Genomic DNA, 19,286 nt, shown 5'->3' with positions numbered 1-19,286 from the left:
ATTTAGATTGTTTTTCTTTGATGTTGAATAATGATGTTTTACTTGGCTTCTGCAGTTTAAATATATATATTTTTTATAAATGTACCAGCAACTGTAAAGCTTTCATCTGTAAAAAGAACTGTAAAATCCATCTAATTGTGTCACATATGTAATATTTACGTATTAGAAAACTCTGAATTATATTCCACACCAAATAATTTCACATTTCAGCACTGATGCTGCACAGCTAAGGAAGGGAAGCACTAAAGAATCTAGCACACACTTTAAGATAATTTATAGTATAATATTTATATAAAGACAAAATTATTTTGGGTTGTGGTATGAATACATAAACACATATGTGTTAAAACGTAAGAATATAAGTAATCATAAGGACAGCACATTGTAACCTGACACCAGCACCTGCAAAACATTGCACATTACAGATTAAACAACGGTTCACATAAATACAGTTTTAAAGACAACACATATAATTAAAATAAATGCCACTGGCCTGACAATATTTTAAACTTCACAATCATTTGATCTATTGACCTATGGCATCCTATAACTTGCAGTTCATTTAAATGTCAATGTTTGGCATGACTCATGAGTCACAACACATGACTTACTTTTTTACATCTCTTTCAGCCAGATAGTAACAAGGAATGATTTCTTTTGGACGTTGGTTGTTCATTTCATTTATTTTAATTATTTAAGTGTCAATACACAGACAGAAATTAATTGCCTCGCCTAACACTGTGTTGAAAAACCTTAGTGCTTTGCAAAGCTTCATTTTACCTTTACTAGTATGTACCTGTGGAAGATTTTTATTGGTCAAAATATGTACTGTTCAAGTATAATCACTGAATATAACCATCAAGTTATTCTACTATTATAATCTTGTATTTGCCTGTGTGTAGAGGCCTGCATGAGAATGGAATGTGCAGACATTACAAAACTGCAGTATATGGTGAAGCTGCACATCCTATTTTCTCATCTTTATTTATATAGCGCTATTAACAATACAGATTGTGTCAAAGCAACTTTACAGTATCAAATAGTGTGTCAGTAATGTAAAATGACAAGATTAAACACTCAATTTTCAGTTAAAGGCATTTCATTATTGAATTCAGTGATGTCATCGTCCAGCTCAGTTCAGTTTAAATAGTATCTGTGCAATCAAGTCGACGATATCGCTGGAAATTAAGAGTCCCCAACTAACTCCATCGGTGACAGAATGGAGAAAAAAACCTTGGGAGAAACCAGGCTTAGTCGGGGGGGAAGTTCTCCTCTGGCCAGACGAAACAAGCAGTTCAATTCCAACTACAGCAATATCAGAGTGTGTAGAGGACTCATCTGGTTCCCGTGGTCTTGTCCCGATGGCCTAGGTAATGAGGTCTTCATTGGGGATTTGTCTCTGGGCCGCTGACATTCAGGGCTGTAGAGGTCATCTCTAGGAGCTAATCCACCATCTCATCTGGGTACGGACTGGATCCAGGTGACTGCAGTGACCATCTGATATGGATACGCACTGGATCTGGGTGGCTACAGTGATCTCGGAATAAGAAAGAAACAGACTAATATTAGCGTAGATGCCATTCTTACGATGTAACAAGTACATCATGTGTTATGGGACGTGTTCCTTGTTCTGGTCGACCTAATTAATGCAGCCTAACAATCCTTTAACGGATTTGAATATTAGAAGCGTATTAGTGTGTTATGTGTAAGCCAGGTTAAAGAGATGGGTGTTTAATCTAGATTTAAACTGGCAGAGTGTGTCTGCCTCCCGAACAGTGTTAGGTAGATTGTTCCAGAGTTTGGGCGGTAAATAGGAAAAGGATCTGCCACCCGCAGTTGATTTTGATATTCTAGGTATTATCAAATGGCCGGAGTTTTGAGAACACAGCGAACGTGAAGGACTATAGTGCGATAAGAGCTTGCTCAAGTACTGAGGAGCTAAACCATTCAGGGCTTTATAAGAAATTAACAAGATTTTAAAATCTATACAATGTAGGGAGCCAGTGCAGTGTTGACAGAACCGGGCTAATGTGGTCACACTTCTTCGTTCTAGTAAGGACTCTAGCTGCTGAATTTTGGACCATCTGAAGTTTGTTTATTAAGCGTGCAGAACAATCACCCAATAAACCAGTACAACAATCTAACCTTGAGGTCATAAACACATGAATTAACATTTCTACATTTGACATTGAGAGCATAGGTCTCAATTTAGATGTATTTTTAAGATGGAAAAATGCAGGGGTTTGTTTGCAAATCCTAGAAGCGTGGCTTTTCAAAGGAGAGATTCCTATCAAATAGCACACCTATGTTCCTACATTTACATTTACATTTATGCATTTAGCAGACGCTTTTATCCAAAGCAACTTACATTGCATTCAAGTTACAGTTTTTACATTTTATCAGCTCCTAACTGATGACAAAGAATTGACAGAGCAGCCATTAAGTGTTAGACAGTGTTCTAGGTTATTACATATGGGGGTTTTAGGTCTGATTATTAACGCCTCTGTTTTTTCAGAATTTAGCAGTAAGAAATTAACCGTCATCCAGTTTTTTATATCGACTATGCATTCCGTTTCTCAATTTGGTGTATTTCACCAGGTCACTAAGAAATATAGAGCTGAGTATCATCAGCACAGTGAAAGCTAACATGGTATTTCCTGATGATATCTCCCAAGGGTAACATGTAAAGCGTGAGAAGTAACGGCCCTAGTACTGAGCCTTGAGGTACTCCATACTGCACTTGAGATCGATATGATACCTCTTCATTCACTGCTACAAATTGATGGCGGTCAGATAAGTACGATTTGAACCATGCTAATGCACATCCACTAATGCCAAAATAAATAAATAAATTGGACATTAGACAAAATATATGATGAGGCCTCCTCATCTCCCTTAACATATGTTGAGGCCTCCTGTCTACTTCCTAAAAGCAAACTGGAGGCACAGCCAAAAAAGTTTTTCTTGATTTTTATTGTCTCTGATAATAAAATTTAAATTCTGGCATTAAAACCCCATGACTTGGAAAGTGATGTCTCACAGCAGCGGCAGAAGCCATGACATATTCCTGTCCTCTTTGTAATTTTAATTTAACAGAACTAAGCATCTTCTACAAAAGTCTTTTCTCTTAGCGTGACCTGATCCATTATGGCATTGGCAATACCCAGTCTTGTGCTCTTTCTGGCATGATGACAGTTAAACTTCCAGTCCTTTTTAGCCACTTGTTAGCAACTGCCTTTTTCAAGACACAGATTAAAAGAATCATGAGTGGGGTATTACTGATGTATTTTATGTTATATGAAATGTGAAAATATCTTGAAATTGTGTTAACCACAGACCTTATTTCAGGCATTTAACCAAATGTCCGGACGATGGAACCAGAAGTCTAATTTTTAAGGTTTTAGGTTTATGTGTGTGTGTGTGTGTGTGTTGTGTTTTGAACGGTTGTTTATGAGTCCCTTGTTTGTCCTAGACAGTAAAACTGCCTGCTGTTCTTCAGAAAAATCCTTCAGGTCAGGTTCTTTGGTTTTCCAGCATCTTTTGCATATTTGAACCCTTTCCAGCAATGACTGTATGATTTTGAGATCCATCTTTTCACTCTGAGGACAACTGCGGGACTCATTACAACAAAAGGTTCAAATGCGTTAAGAGTCAGGGGTGTAAACTTTTGAACAGGATGAAGATGTACTAGGGTGACAATACGTCCTCTTTTCCCCAGACATGTCCTCTTTTTGGACCTACAAAAATGCGTCCGGCTGGGATTTCTTAATCACCCAAAATATCCGGGACATTACATTTGACTGAACTGTACGGTGGCTGAGAGAGCTCAATGCGCTGCAACTTAAGAAAACACATGCAAATCAAGAAAACATCTTCATCAAGTTGACAGCAGGTGCTACAAATGCTCACAACACAAACAAATAAAGAAACGCAGTGCAAATGCTCACAACACAACTAAATAAAGAATCTTATTTGCTTATTTTGCCTAAATATCTTTTATCATTATTATCATCATTATTATTATTTAGTACTGCCCTTCAGAAGCTACTTACATGTTTCCCAGAAGACAAAATAAGTTAAATTTACCCTGACCAAATTCAACATTTTTTCAGGCTCTTAATGCTTTGTGTTTTCTTCTGGAGCATCAGTGAGTGTTTGAACCTTTTGTAATAGTTGTGTATGAGTCCCCCAGTTGTCCTCAGTGTGAAAAGATGGATCTCAAAATCAAGATGCTGGAAAACCAAGGAATTTGTGGGATTTTTCTGAAGAACAGCAGGCAGTTTAACTGGTTAGGACAAACAAGGGACTCATGAACAACTATCACAAAAAAAAGACAGCTGTGGATCATCCAGTTAACACAGTATTAAGAATAAAGCATATGTAAGTTTTTGAACGGGGTCCTATTTATCTATAAATTCAATTATTATTTTCTCTTGTGGACTATATGTAGGCCTCAGCATATTTTTTGTTAAATGTCTTATTCAGGTCAGTAGGCCTACTAAATAAAAAAATAAGATCCATTTTGTATGATCCCTCTTATTTTGGTAAAATTGTTAACATTTTGCAGATATTGGCTGTGTAAAATTTTGTCCACAACTGTAGCCTATAAACTTATAGCCCTATTGAACGAAAGATGGCAGTACACTCTCGTTGTGTGCAGTACACTGAAATAAATGAGGGAGGCTTAAAGACACCTACGTGATGTTCAAATAAAACATAAAAGTATTTTTCCTCCAGGGGGTGCATGATGGCCTATAAAGGCAGGCTGTCCATTACACCGTATTAAAATCTCAACAGGGTTTTTTTATATCTCAAAAGAGATGTGTGTACACTAAAACTAACAATCTTTCAAATAAGATTCATGCACAAACTGCCACCTGACAATCACATGTATGCTTGCTCCATTTATCTGTATAAAATGGTTTAAAAAAAAAATCCTATTACAATAATCACAAATCACTGTGATTGGTCCACCTAGAGCTGTGCTGAGAAAAGTACCATATAGCACGTTTCCTCATATATCACCGCCACTTCAGCAGTGGTCTGGACAATAATTTATACCCGAGTAATGACACAGATTACCTCTATTAAAAACTGGAGAATTATTATTTACAATTATCGTTTCTGACCAACTACAGACAAGACTCAAACCGATGAGCCCCGCCCCTCTAAAAGTTAATCTTTTGCTGTTTGCCGTTCTATGCGCAGCTCACTTGTAGACGCATGCGCAGTGTGTAACGGAACGAGTCAACACGAAGTTGGGAACAAGACTGTTTGTGAATCCAAATATATTCAAACAAAGAAGCAATGGGTGTGTATAGTCATTTATATTATTTGTCGTTAGATATGTAATGCTCACACCTGCAGTATTTCTCATGACTGGTCTGTTGATGTAGAGTATCATAGCTCTGATGAACACAGCTAGAACCTCATGCTGGATGGTAGATTATTTACTGGCATGTAACGTTATTATTAGCTTTAATTTGCGCTTTTGTTGCATTGTTTTGCATATAAATTAATATACGTGTATGTGTGTATATGCAAAACACAGCATAAACACACATGTATATTAATTAATATGCGAAATATTTCATGTAATTTTTAATTGTTGATTTCAGTATTTACATTTTTCAATATCCTGAAACTTTTATTTACAGGTTTAAATTATTTGAATGTGGAATGTGAATGTTATTTAAATGTGGATTCCGATATGTCACTCCATATGAATAAATGCAAATATATAGATATACATATAAATGTTTGTCTTTTTAGAGTATGTCCCTCCTCTCTCCTCACTTCGCCTGCTGGTTTCTCCTCTGCGCCTCACATCCGCCTTCATGTGGCAAGTTGTCAAGGATCAGAATGTGGAGCAATTTGGAAAACTGGAAGAATTTGTTTCTGTCATGACAAACCTTGTGCCAGAGCTCTTAAATAGGAGGCAGAGGGCCACTTTGATAGTAGGGCTGCGGGCAAAGGTAAGAAGTGTTTATGTACTGTACTTGTTACTGTTTTCTTTTCTTTTTTTCATTTAATTTATTTACTTATAAAGCCCAAATAAACACAACAAGAGTTGACCGTGTGCTGTACAGAAGAAAAAGGTAAAATAGAAAGTAATAATAATAAAATTAATACACTAAATATAAATTAAAAAGAGACCAAGAATTGTAATGAATTAAATGCAAGGGTAAAAAGATGAAACTGTAACTTAGATTTAAAATCATATACAGAAGATGCAGATCTCTCAGATAAGAAAAGACTGTTCCATAGCCCAGGACCAGCCACTGCAAACACATGGTCACCTTTCAACTTCAGTCTTGATCTTGGATATGACAGAGTAATACTGTCTGAGGTTCACAAACATCTGGCTGACTTATTCACATTTACAAGATCTGACAAATAAGAAGGTGCCAGACTATTTAAGGTCTTAAAAACAAACAACAAAATTTAAAATTGAAATCTATATGAACTCTATGGCAACCAATTCAGAGGCATTAAAATCGGAGTATTGTGTTCTCGTTTACGAACCCCTGTTAAAAATCTGGCTGTGGCATTTTGAACCATTTGAAGCAGTGGCATGTAGGATTTGGGTAGTCCAATATACAAGGAGTTACAATAGTCCAAACGTCATAAAACAAAAGCATGTATGACTCTTTCAAGGTCTTTAAAGGATAAATAATATTTAACTTTTGATAGAAGTTTAAGATGGAAAAAGCATGACTTGACTACTAAGTTGATGTGTTGGTCAAACGTAAGGGAGGAATCACAAAGAACTCCCAAATTTTTCTCAGTTGTTGACCACAATTAAAATTTGGTATTCCTTTACCCACAGAGGGCCCAAAGACAATTGCTTTCGTCTTACCCTCATTTAAATGCAAAAAAAATTGGCATTTAAGATATTACATCAGCTAAGCATGCAAGCAAGGTTCCTAAACTTTTCTGTTCTAGTGACACAGTTACAGTGGTAAAATGTGGCAGGCCACCCATCCACTCCTATATTATAATTGTTGCTTTTCTGAAATGAGACCGCAATGGTGATTTATGCAGCCAGCAAAAGCGACCTCTGGAGTTGCGCAGCCTTTGAAATAAAAAAAACCTTCATATTTTCACAATAACTTGTGGAAACAATATTTAATAATTGCTTTATTGTTGAACATACTGCTAAAGTTACAAAGGAGTTTTAACTTTCTAAAAGTGAAATGTCGGTGAATTTTTTCACTATAGCTGCATGCTTAAACATTTCCTGTTTTCGTGAAGTATGTTTTCCTTAATAATTCATTGTTGCGTATAAATAATGTTGTCCTAGACCAGAGTTCATATATTGCAAAGAACACTTGCAGATGTAGTTAACATTAAAACTTAGATGCTGTCCATCATGTATTAATCGTTTTATGTTCACTATAATTTATCTTTTAGATGATTCTTGAGATGTGTCGAGGTGAGCTCCCAGCAGACCTTCATACTGTCAAATCACACATTCACCAAATTCAGACTGCTGATTTATTGAAGGTATGTCAAGTCTGGATTTTTTAAAATCTATCGCACATCTGTTTGTTTTTATATATATTAAATCCAAATAAAAATCGTTTTAATAAAGCTCAGATGAAGCACTCAGAATGTCTATTTGCACTGCGTGCACCTGCATTTACTTTTGCAAGATGATTCTGTTTAATATCAAAATAGTCTGATTATAGTCTATTATGATCAAATATTGTCATTTTTTGTTAAGCGCACAAATGGTAGAACTGATTTCCTGATTAAATGATATTAAATGATAAATCAAGGTGTCTGTGGACCCTTAAAAAAGTCCTAATGTAAAAATAGGGTGTTAAATAATATTGCCATTAAAATGTCTTAAATCCATGTTTCAGAGATCTTAAAAATGCAACTTGAACTGACTCTGCAGTAAAGATTTAGATTTTACTTTCGCTTGCTTTTTGTGTGTTTGGCACATCATATGATGTCTTGCTGTGCAACTCTGCAATTTCCAAGCCGGTTTCAAATCGTGCCAAGATGACACCAAAAAAATGACAACTGTGTTGCAAGCTTTTGACGCTACATTGCGTTGCTTGTTTTGCTACAAATGCTCTTGTTTTTCTTACTGGAAGTTTCAACACTTTTGGAAATTGGTTCTTCTGTTGCTCATCACAAACCAGACTTTGAGTTCCTCTACACCAGTGCTTTGTTTACAAATATTGCATTGGAGCCCTTATCTAGATTGTCCAGCTGCAAATTTAGAAATGCAAAAGGAGAGCCAACCCCATCATGTCAGTTCCCCCGGCCCTAGACTGGGACATGTTCTGGAAGTGTTTCAGTTATTTTCTCAGTAAATCTATCAGAGCAACCAAGCGTCAGCACATAGGCAACGTGGAGTCAAATCCACCAACACTAGAAGCTTGTAGCAGAGAATCGGCAATATAATGGACTGTGATCTTTGCTGTGAACACTGCTGTAACTCCTCTGGACAAGCTCAAGACCACTTTTGCTAATTTTGAGAGCAAAGCTGCCCTCAACGGTGCTCAGAACAATGCCACCCTCATGGAGAAAGCTTTTGCAGGCAAAAGTTAGTTCATTCTCTGTCTGATGTAATCTGAAACGGGTCAAAAATGCATTCCCGGCTCCGTCCTCAGAGCATTTGAGACCCAGATGGCTGGAGTTTTCAGACATATTCAACCCATCTCTTTCCTTTTCTGCAGTCATGCTTCAAAACTTTCACTCTTGTGCCTGCACCGAAGCAATCTAATATGTGACTACAAAAACACCACAAAACCACCTGCACCACAAAATTAGTCATAAGGGTAAATTTTTTTTAAAATTGGGATTTATACATCATCTGAAATCTGAATAAATAAGCTTTCCATTGATGTATGATTGGTTAGGAGATACAACTATTTGAAAATCTGGAATCTGAGGGTGCAAAAAAAAATCTAAATATTGAGATAATCGCCTTTAAAGTTCTTAGCAATGCATTTACTTATCAAAAATTAAGTTTTGATAAATTTACGGTCAGAAATTTCCAAAAATTTCTTCATGGAACATGATCTTTACTTAATCTCCTAGTGATTTTTGACATAAAAGAAAAATCAATAGTTTTGACCCATGCAATGTATTGTTGGCTATTGCTACAAATATACCTGTGCTACTTATGACTACTTATTCTCAGGTGATAAGAATGATAAATTGATTAAAGGTGCCATAGAATGCATTGATACAGTATTTTAAATTGTTCTCTGATATCTACACAGAAGGTATGTGGCTTAGGTAAGGGCAAAAAAACTCCAGAAACGATTTTACATGTCCATTTACAACCCTAGGATTTCTCCCTAAAATGAAACGGTCTGTTATTGGCTTATTTGGCAGGGTCATGAATAATAATGAGCTCTGCTCTGATTGGCTGTTTCACAGTGCTGCTCAATGTTGAGCTCTGCTCTGATTGGCTGTTTCACAGTACAGCTCATCAGCAAGAAGGAAGCACAGGGAGGAAAATATATATTTAAATACTTTCTCTCGCAGTTAGATCGTCGGGTAATTATACTGTATTATAAAACGCGGGCATCAGGGAGCCGTTATTAATATGCGAGGCATTGAAACTGCTTTTGAACGATCCATCGATCGCGTTATAGTTTCACTTTCAAGAGACGCGATCACACAAACTATGTTTACATTATGGAGCAACAGTACTTACCACACATTTCACAAGATCAGATGCTTGTCAGTGGTGCTCAGGATCTGTAAGTCATTCGCCATCATCCTCATCTCTCCTTACTGAGAGTGAAATCGTATGTACTGTAACAGGCTACCGCTAGCAAGGAGCTAACCATGTCCCTTTAGTGGCTCGCGTTATTTGTTTTCTGTGCCTTTCTGAATACAGACACCAACCCATCCCTGCACTTCACACCCCCTGCACGGCCTGGAACATAAAATTTATTTTGTTATTTTTGCTGTTGTCCGCGCTTGTTTATTTACAATACCTGCAGAGCTTCTGATGGTTCGGCCGGCTTAGAACAAGGGCAAGTTTATGCAAATGTTGGGGGCGTAGTGATCCCGACTGTTGCGTCACAGTCGGTGTTATGTTCTGAATCGCCTGTTTTTCAGTGGTCTTTTTTAATCACGAGATTTACATATGAAGGAGGAAACTATGGTGTTTGAGGCTCACTGTATGTCATTTCCATGTACAGAACTGTTATTATTTAAATATGCCAGGGTAAAGACAGTTTTTCATTCTATGGCACCTTTAAGAATTTCCTCACCACTGATCCTCAGCACTGGAGCTCACATGAAAGCGCAGGAAAAACCTCTCTCTCAATATCTGCAAGACGAAGGAACTAGTTGCGAGCTTTACGTGACCGAACAGATTGCAAATTCCTATAAACAAAAAACAATTGATGAGGGTCAGGAGCTTCAAGTTCCTCAGTGTACACATCATTGAGGATCTCACATTGTAAAAACAAACTTACCACCAGCATCTCTTCTTGCTATCAGGGGGCTGTTCAATCAGTTTTGGAATTAATGTAAACTGAGGGGAGTTGGTCAACAATTTATCTGAAAGATTGGTCAGATATTGTTAGCTTATAGAACTTGTTATTGTACAACACAAGGAAGAAACAAGTGTAATTATTAACAAAGGATAAGCAAGAGATATTAACAACTACTAAATGAACACCATGACTGACAAAGGAATAAAATGCATATGGCAGGGTTACTTTATCTTGTGGTAAGATAAACTGTTGAAGAACGTAAGTATGCATCAAACAAATAATGTATTTGTTTATTTATCTAAGCTTTTCCTACAGCATTTACTAGTAGATGTGCTTGTAAGTTGTCTTGAGTTGACTTTTTTGTGGCTTTAGTGAATTTTGAGTATATGTGTATTTATATCCATTAAAATTAGTTTTACGCAAATTAGTGTACATCCCATTTTCTACAATTAAACTTTATTTATGTTGCCATTAATGTTATTTATGAGATTTTCCTGTCCACAGGTGAGTGACACAGACATGGAGAGTTTACAAGACAGTGTACTTCAACTTGTCCTGAGCTTGCTAGAGGACTCCATGAAAAGAGAATACTTCTTTCAGGTCAGTGTCTTTAAGATCCATTAAAAAAATAAAGATGTATTGCAGATAAGTTGCAGAATAAATATGAAATCTTCTAATATGTAGACATGTATAGGTGCTGGTCATAAAATTAGAATATCATGAAAAAGTTGATTTATTTCAGTAATACCATTCAAAAAGTGAAACTTGTATATTAGATTCATTCATTACACACAGACTGATATATTTCAAACTTTCATTAGTTGTCAGTTATAATCATCAAAATTAAAGGAAATAAACATTTGAAATATATCAGTCTGTGTGTATTGAATGAATCTAATATGCAAGTTTCACTTTTTGAATGGCATTACTGAAATAAATCAACTTTTTCATGATATTCTAATTTTATGACCAGCACCTGTATGTAATGTATGTGTGCTATCAAGATCTATCAGAGGATGTTGTTATATTTAGAGTGAAAGGAAATGCATTGAATTATGACTCAACTTAAGGCTCTTTCTCACCAAACACAATGTTAGCTAATGTGTGCACAGTAAAATTTGGTTATCCAGGGTCAGCAGCCATACTAAATAAAGTTATATTAAATCCATAAAGTATTGCTTTATTGGTTATTGTATGTTATTCAATCTAAGTTTTAAACCTTTTTTTTTTTAGATAATATGGAGATAACATGGGAATTAAACCCACGACCTTGGCATTGCTAGAATATTATACATGTAACTTTGGTTTGTCTATGGGTGAATGTTTGTTCCCAGTATGAATAGGATTTTTTTGAGACTTCTCTTGCACTTTGAAGTGAAGTCTGCAGTCTTTATGTCAGAGACTTGAAAACATGTCTTGACTCTTGACTCTTGACATGCGCCAAAGGTTTTTGATGTCCAGCCTCGACCAGTAATTCTATATTTGATTTGAGAGTGTGTGAGAAGTTGCAAAAAAAAAAAATGAATGGCTGTTTTTTTTTTTGTGATAATTTTTTAGATTGGCTTGCATGAAAATTTCAGATGAAAGACAGTTTTTGTATTTCAGGAAGTATTTCCAGTCGAGTACGGTCCTGACTTTGACAAAGCACTGCAAGTCCTTGTTGGATTTTTTCTCTCCAGATTGGAGCAACTTCTGCCTGTACCAAACTTCAAACAGGTCTAATGATACATGCTTACTAAATACTTTAACCATATCTGAATGATTCAAGCCAGCTGCTAGTTATTAAAGGTATACTCCACCTCAAAATTAAAATTCCAAACGCATAAAAGCTTTGTTCGTCTTCGGAACACAATGACTGTCCCCTTGACAGTAAATTGCACTGTCAAGGTCCATAAAAGTATAAAAAGCATCGTCAGAATAGTCCATCTGCCATCAGTGGTTCAAATGTAGAAGAAGTATCCTTGTGGCGCGGCTGACACACAAGAGTGCACGCTGCTTGCGTCCAGCGGATATTCTCCAAAATTGTTATTTTGGGGTGGAGTATCCCTTTAAGCATTTTGTTTATAAAGCATAAATAATTCGACCACGGTGCTACATAAATACAGACATACAACAATGAAGTAAAAAACACTATAAACCTATACACAACTAACCTACTGACAGATTTAACTATAAGTATACTATATATACAGTTGTGGTCAGAATTATTGGAACCCTTGGTAAATATGATCAAAGAAGACTGTGAAAATTAACCTGCTTTGTTAATCCTTTTGATCTTTTATTTAAAAAATTCACAAAAAGCTAACCTTTCATTGGATAATAAGAATTTAAAATGGGGGGAAATATCATTATGAAATAAATGTTTTTCTCAAACACACGTTGGACACAATTATTGGCACCCCTAGAAATTCTTAAGAGTAAAATATCTCTGAAGTATACTCCCATTCATATTCACAATTTTGAGCACTCTAGGGTGATTATGAACATGAAATTATCCAGCCATGGCTTCCTGTTTCACAGAAATATAAATAGGAGGGAAAACAAAGCCCAAATTCCCTTAATCATCCATCACAATGAGAAAAAACAAAGAATATATTTCTGATGTGCAGCAAAAGATAATTGAGCTTCACAAATTAGTGAAGTGGCTTTAAGAAAAGAGCTAGAGCAGTGAAAATCCCCATTTCCACCATCAGGGCAATAATTAAGAATTTCCAATCAACAGAAAATGTAATGAAACTGCCTGGAAGAGGACGTGTGTCTATATCGTCCTAATGCACGGTGAGAAGGAGAGTTTGAGTGGCTAAAGACTCTTCAAGGATCACAGCTGGAGAATTGCAGAAAATAGTTGAGTCTCGGGGTCAGAAAACCTTTAAAAAAAATTGTCAAACAGCCCCTACATCACCACATGTTGTTTGGGAGGATTTCAAGAAAAATTCTCCTAGCTCATCCAAAAACAAACTCCAGCATATTCAGTTATCAGACAGGACTGGCACTTCAAATGGGACTGGCTTCTATGGTCAGATGAAACTAAAAAATTAGCTTTTTAGCAGCGAACACTCAAGATGGGTTTGGTGAACACAGGGATAAAAAGTACCCCATGTGTACAATGAAATATACTGCTGTATTTGTGATGTTGTGGGCCTATATTTCTACTGGAGGTCCTGGACATCTTGTTCAGACACATGGCATCATGGATTCTATCAAATACCAACAGATAAAAAATCAATAAGTGACTGATTTTATTAGAAATCTTATAATGGGCCATGTTTGGATCTTCCAACCGTACAATAATCCAAACACAAACCTCAAAAACAACACAAAAATGGGTCACTGAGCACAAAACCAAGCTTCTGCTGGCCATTCCAGTCCTCTGACCTGAACCCTGTAGAAAATGAGTGAGGTGAACTGAAGAGAAGAAGCACCGTCATGGAGCTGTGAATCTAAAGGATCTGGAGTGATTCTGGATGAAGGAATGGTCTCTGATCTCTTGTCAGGTGTTCTCTAACTTCATCAGGCATTATAGGAGAAGATTTAGAGCTGTTAAACTGACAAATGGAGGTTTCAAAAAGTATTGAATAAAAAGGTGCCAATAATTGTGTCCAACGTGTGTTTGAGAAAAACATTTATTTCATAATGATATTTCCCCCCATTTTAAATTCTTATTATCCAATGAAAGGTTAGCTTTTTGTGATTTTTTTTTTTTTTTTTTAAATAAAAGATCAAAAGGATTAACAAAGCAGGTTAATTTTCACAGTCTTCTTTGATCATATTTACCAAGGGTTCCAATAATTCTGACCACAACTGTAAGTATTTACCCTATACAAACTAAAAGAATAAAGGATAAAAAATACAACTATACGAATGCTTCACATAAATATTACCCTATACAAACTAAAAAATAGAAGAGAAAAAATACAGACTATACGAATGCTTCACAAATACTGTACATGTGCAAAGAGAGACATTTGAGTCAGCAGCTGGTTGGGGAACAGTGCAGGATGATTTGTAGTGCATGAGCATGTAAACATACATATATTGCTGAGTCTTTTGTGAGATTGTGCACACGCAGCAGTGTGTGTAAGTGTCCATAGTGCACATAGTGTAAAGAATGTCCATTTGTACAGGCCCACTCACCTGTGTGTAGCACACTTTGAATTGCACAAAAAAAAAAAAAATAATTGTTTCTGATTATTCATTTTCTTTAATTCCAGCTCTCATTGTTGCTCAACTGTCACCCTGGGGAGCTAGATGCATGTGTAAACTCGGTTTGTAAATCACACAACTTGCTATCCTTGTTGCAGATGGATGCTTGTGGGACTTTGGATAAAAATGGTAAAATTTAGTCCATTCCATGTGCTTCAGGTACCTTTAATCGAACATTGCTTACTTGGTTAATCAGATATTTTACAGGATAGCTGGCACAAACCTAAGACATATACTTTGCCAAGCATGTAGGTTTGAGAACTTTATATACTGCTCCTTTAACATCACTGGATACCCTTTCTTGGTGAAAAAGAGAAATGTTAAATTCATGCTAAGTCACACCAAAACTTATCTGGTTAGCCACATAAGCCTTGGTTGAAGAATAGGACCTACATTTGTTAATGTTAAAAAAATACAGTTGCTGAGCACAATTGGTCAATGGCAAAACATTTTTTTTTTTTTTTTTTGAAGTTCTTCCATCAATAGTGGAGGATCGAATAGTGTCATCATTGTCATTGCCGCCGGTTGGTGACTCAGTCATTATAAACCAGCACAACAATGATGGCACATTACTGCCAATTGATTCTGAAAACCTGCCAAACCAACAACATGGTGTCAACAAGGAGACTGTGATGGGTGATCCAAACATCCAGAATGTGGGATCCAGCTTCAGCAGTGAGTCCTCAGAGTCCTCTAGAGACAGTGATGGAGAAAAAGAAACAAACTCTAATGTCGATGAATTGCAACGGTAAGTTACCATATAGTAGGTCTTGGATGGTCAGCTAGTTGTACATCAACCAACTACTCAGTCACTAATATTGATTAGATTAGTTATTTGTTTATTCTTATTTTGAAATTTGTTTAGCATAAATGAATAGTCCAAAAATCATTTCTATCACCCTCATGTTTTTTTAAAGTTGTATAATTTATTTTTTTCCTGTGAAACACAAAGCAAGATATTTGTTTTTTAACATACAATGAAAGTTATTGGGGTCCCATTGGAGTCGTTGGTGGATGATCATTATCAAATGAAGTCATTTTGAGTGTTGATGCTTTTAAAGGGATAGTTCACCCAAAAATGAAAATTCTGTCATTTATCTGTCTCCTTCAACCCGCAAGACCTTCGTTCATCTTCAGAACGCAAATTAAGGTATTTTTGATTAAATCTGAGAGCTCTCTGACCCTCCATAGACAGCAACACAGCTGAAATGTTCCCAGACCCAGAAACATAGTAAGGACACTGATTAAACAGTCCATGTGTCATCAGTGGCTCAACTTCAATTTTGTGAAGCTATGAGAATACTTTGTGTGCAAAGAAAACAAGTGCTTTCCCCAGAACGTGTTCCTGAATGTAAACAACACTGATTACGTTGATTATGTTCTGGAGAAAGTGTGCGCATGTGTCTTGGTACTCTCCAAAATGGCGGAAGATGTTAACTTGGGGAGAAGAATTGTTGAATAAATTCTTATTCTTGTTTTCTGATTCTTTGTTATCGATGTCCTTGCTACGTTTCTTGGTCTGGGAACTCTCAGATTTCATTTAAAAATATCCTGATAATGTAGTAATGACAGAATTTTCATTTTTAGGTGAACTAACCCTTTAAAGGCAGTTTCTGTGATTCTATCTTGAGCAAGAACTTTACAACATTAAACAATACATTTCAAGGTGGTTACTGTCAGACTGTTGTCAAAATATCTGATGTGAGAAATATCCCCATAATTACTCCGTTTGTAATCTCAAAGTCTCTTTTTTTTTTTATGAAGGCTTTGAGCACTTCACTACAAAATTTGTACTGCAGTGTTCCTAAATTAAGATATAAATAGTTTTGTTGTAAAAGATCCTGTTAATTCTTTTTGTAGGTGTAACTCAGAAGAGCCAAGTGTACCACCATCCACCGATGATGCTCATAAAGGTACAGCCTCTCTGAATGGCTGTTGAGATTCTATTTATATCTTTTCAGGATCTTTAAAGTAAACCGTCTCTGTTTGTCATGTTTTCCTCTAGGTGATTTAATTTTTCAGACAGCTGTCCCTCTCCAACGGCCCTCTCTTGACACTTTCCCAAACACACCTTCTAAAGGCTTCCACTATGCTGGCAGGACTGTACATAAATGTCAGCAGTGTACAAAATACTTCATCTATCGCTCTGATCTTGTCAAGCATCAGGAAATTCACACCCAGGCGGGGACCCATGAGTGTCCACAGTGTGGGCAGGTTTTTGACGATTCAGCGCAACTGGTGTCACACAGGAGCACCAACTGCAATTCCAGAGTTTTTAAGTGCATCAAATGCACAGCCCACTTTAGATCCCTCAGGACCCTATATAAGCACAACCGAGTGCACAAAGAGAAAACCACACATAAGTGCCCTGAATGTGGACGGCTGTTCACTAGTCTGTCACGATTAGTCGGTCACCGGCGAACTCACCGAACTCCCACTGTTAAAAGGAACTACACCTGTAAACAATGCAATGAGACTTTCGGGTCGTACCGAGCCAGTTTAATCCACCAGAAGATTCACAAAGTTAAAGATGTCCGCCCGTCTAAACCGGAACGGCAGCCAGGAAAGTGTCGTTTTTGTGACTTGACATTCAACGTTGACAGCGAATTAAGAAGCCATCTGAAGACCCATGCAGAGTTCAGGCCATATATATGCGACCAGTGTGGGAAGTGCTTTTCGGCGAACAGCAGCCTGCTTGCCCACCTCTCAAACCACACAGGTGAGAAACCTCTCCTTTGTTCGCAATGTGGAAAGCGATTTTACAGCAAAATCCAGTTAAAATCCCACATGAGATGTCATTCTGGTGAGCGGCCACACGTCTGTCCGTACTGCGAGAAGCAGTTTTCACTGTCTGGGAATTTGAAGATCCACATCAGAATTCACACAGGGGAGAAGCCGTACGTTTGCCATCAGTGCGGAAAGGGTTTTGTCTCCGCCGGATGCCTGCAGGTGCATCTGCGCTCTCACACAGGAGAGAAGCCGTATCAGTGTAAAATCTGTGGCAAGAAATTTGTGGTTTCGAGTCACCTAACGGCACACATGTGCTTTCACACCGGAGAGCGTCCACACTGCTGCTTGCAGTGTGGGAAACGATTCATCCGACGTTATGACTTGAGCAAGCACATGTACACTCATATTGGAAAGAGGCCTTTCCCATGTCCTCTGTGCCCAAAGGCTTACACATGTCGTACACACCTAAATAGGCACATGAAGAGCCACAGTGTTTGACTTGAATCATTGAAGTCATCCTGAGTGCCTTGTGTGGAGTGAAATCAACCATGATCTTTAAAGCAATAGTTCACCCAAAAATTAATAAAAAAAAAAAAATTCTCAAAAATTACATGATTTACTCACCCTCATGACTCATGTCTAAACCCATATGCTGTTTTTTTTTTTGTTTTTTTTTCTGTGGAAAAGAAAGACATTTTATAAGAATCTTTAAGCAAGTGCTTTCCAATTGACAGTTCATTTCAAGCTCTAAAAATGACAAACAAAAAGACAGGATCATATTAATAAAATAGTCCATACAGTTTATGCACTATATTCCAAGTCTTACTCATTTGTGTGAGTAACAAATTGAAATTATTAATGCTCTTCTACTGAGCTGTTAACTGTGACCGGATTGAGTCGGTTAGTTGAGAACTTAACAGTCTGATTTGTTAACCATACCATCTGGTTTAAGTTTTTATCGGCTTACTGAAGGTGATTGCTCTATTTCCCACACAAAGCTGTTATACGGCTTCAGAATACTTGCAGACATAAGAGTGAGTAAATAACTACAACATTTTTTATTTGGGGTGAACTATCTCTTAATTAAAACCTGTTTCAACTTTGTGTCCTGCCAAGCTGATGTCCTTGAACTTGTGTGAGCTGCAGTTGTTTCATTACAAGTCATTTGAAGAACAGCTGCAACATTTTCTTGCATTACTGATGTGTGTAACAGTGTCGTGTTGTGGATATTGTCTCTAGAATATAGGTTTGGAGCCCACTTTTTTGTTTTAGATTTAGGTTTTTCTAAGATGATTTAAAGCCACAATGATTCTCATTTAGCAGCTAATAATGAAATATGCTGAATATTATAGCCTCATACTAAACAGAAACAATGTGTTGACATGAAGTGTTAATTAAAAATCATACAAAACAAAAGAGGTGCTGTGTTATTTTTAAATATCATTTGAACATCAAATCCACAGTGAAAAATAAAGGATTGAACCTCAGTTATGTGGTAAAATTGTGTAGAAAAATAAATCAAGAGAACGCCATTATGACATCTTTAAATACATGTTGAATTGATGTTCATAGTTATAAAAAATATATTATTAAAATAATTAACTGTTTTCTATTTAATTAACTACAACAAAAGATAATTGTAAAAACAACGGGAGGCACAGTAAGTTGCTCTGGCCCCCTCCATACACTTTTGTGCCTTTTTACTTCCTTTTTAATAGTTTTTTTTTTATTTTTTTTATGGTGTTTGCTATTGTTGAATGTTCGAGTATTGTTTTTAGTAAATGTTACATTTATGCTGTTACTACTTTTATGTTATAAAGCTGTAAGAGACCAATAAGGTTGGTATCTTTACAAAATATTAAGAACATCTCTGCTTTT

General features: G+C 36.6%; 1 protein-coding gene across 1 annotated transcript; it reads left to right on the top strand.

The window, feature by feature from the left end:
* Positions 1-5,029: 5,029 nt before the first annotated feature.
* Positions 5,030-18,812, top strand: LOC306858864 (uncharacterized protein). The gene is made up of 9 exons (XM_079399635.1): positions 5,030-5,311; positions 5,773-5,975; positions 7,414-7,506; positions 10,980-11,075; positions 12,081-12,191; positions 14,687-14,807; positions 15,150-15,426; positions 16,539-16,591; positions 16,684-18,812. Exons 1-9 carry the CDS (start codon positions 5,308-5,310, stop codon positions 17,904-17,906), a joined length of 2,181 nt encoding a protein of 726 aa, XP_079255761.1. The 5' UTR covers positions 5,030-5,307; the 3' UTR covers positions 17,907-18,812.
* Positions 18,813-19,286: the final 474 nt, after the last annotated feature.

The sequence above is a fragment of the Barbus barbus genome, assembly GCF_936440315.1.
Source record: "Barbus barbus genome assembly, chromosome: 39".
NCBI lineage: Eukaryota > Metazoa > Chordata > Actinopteri > Cypriniformes > Cyprinidae > Barbus > Barbus barbus.
This window is presented reverse-complemented; position numbering and strand designations above follow the sequence as displayed.

Bases quoted from the DNA above. Each gene is read 5' to 3' on its own strand.
- LOC306858864 (XM_079399635.1), top strand. The intron at 11,076-12,080 runs GTCAGTGTCTTT...TTTGTATTTCAG, and splicing joins AAAGAGAATACTTCTTTCAG to GAAGTATTTCCAGTCGAGTA. The intron at 15,427-16,538 runs GTAAGTTACCAT...TTCTTTTTGTAG, and splicing joins AATGTCGATGAATTGCAACG to GTGTAACTCAGAAGAGCCAA.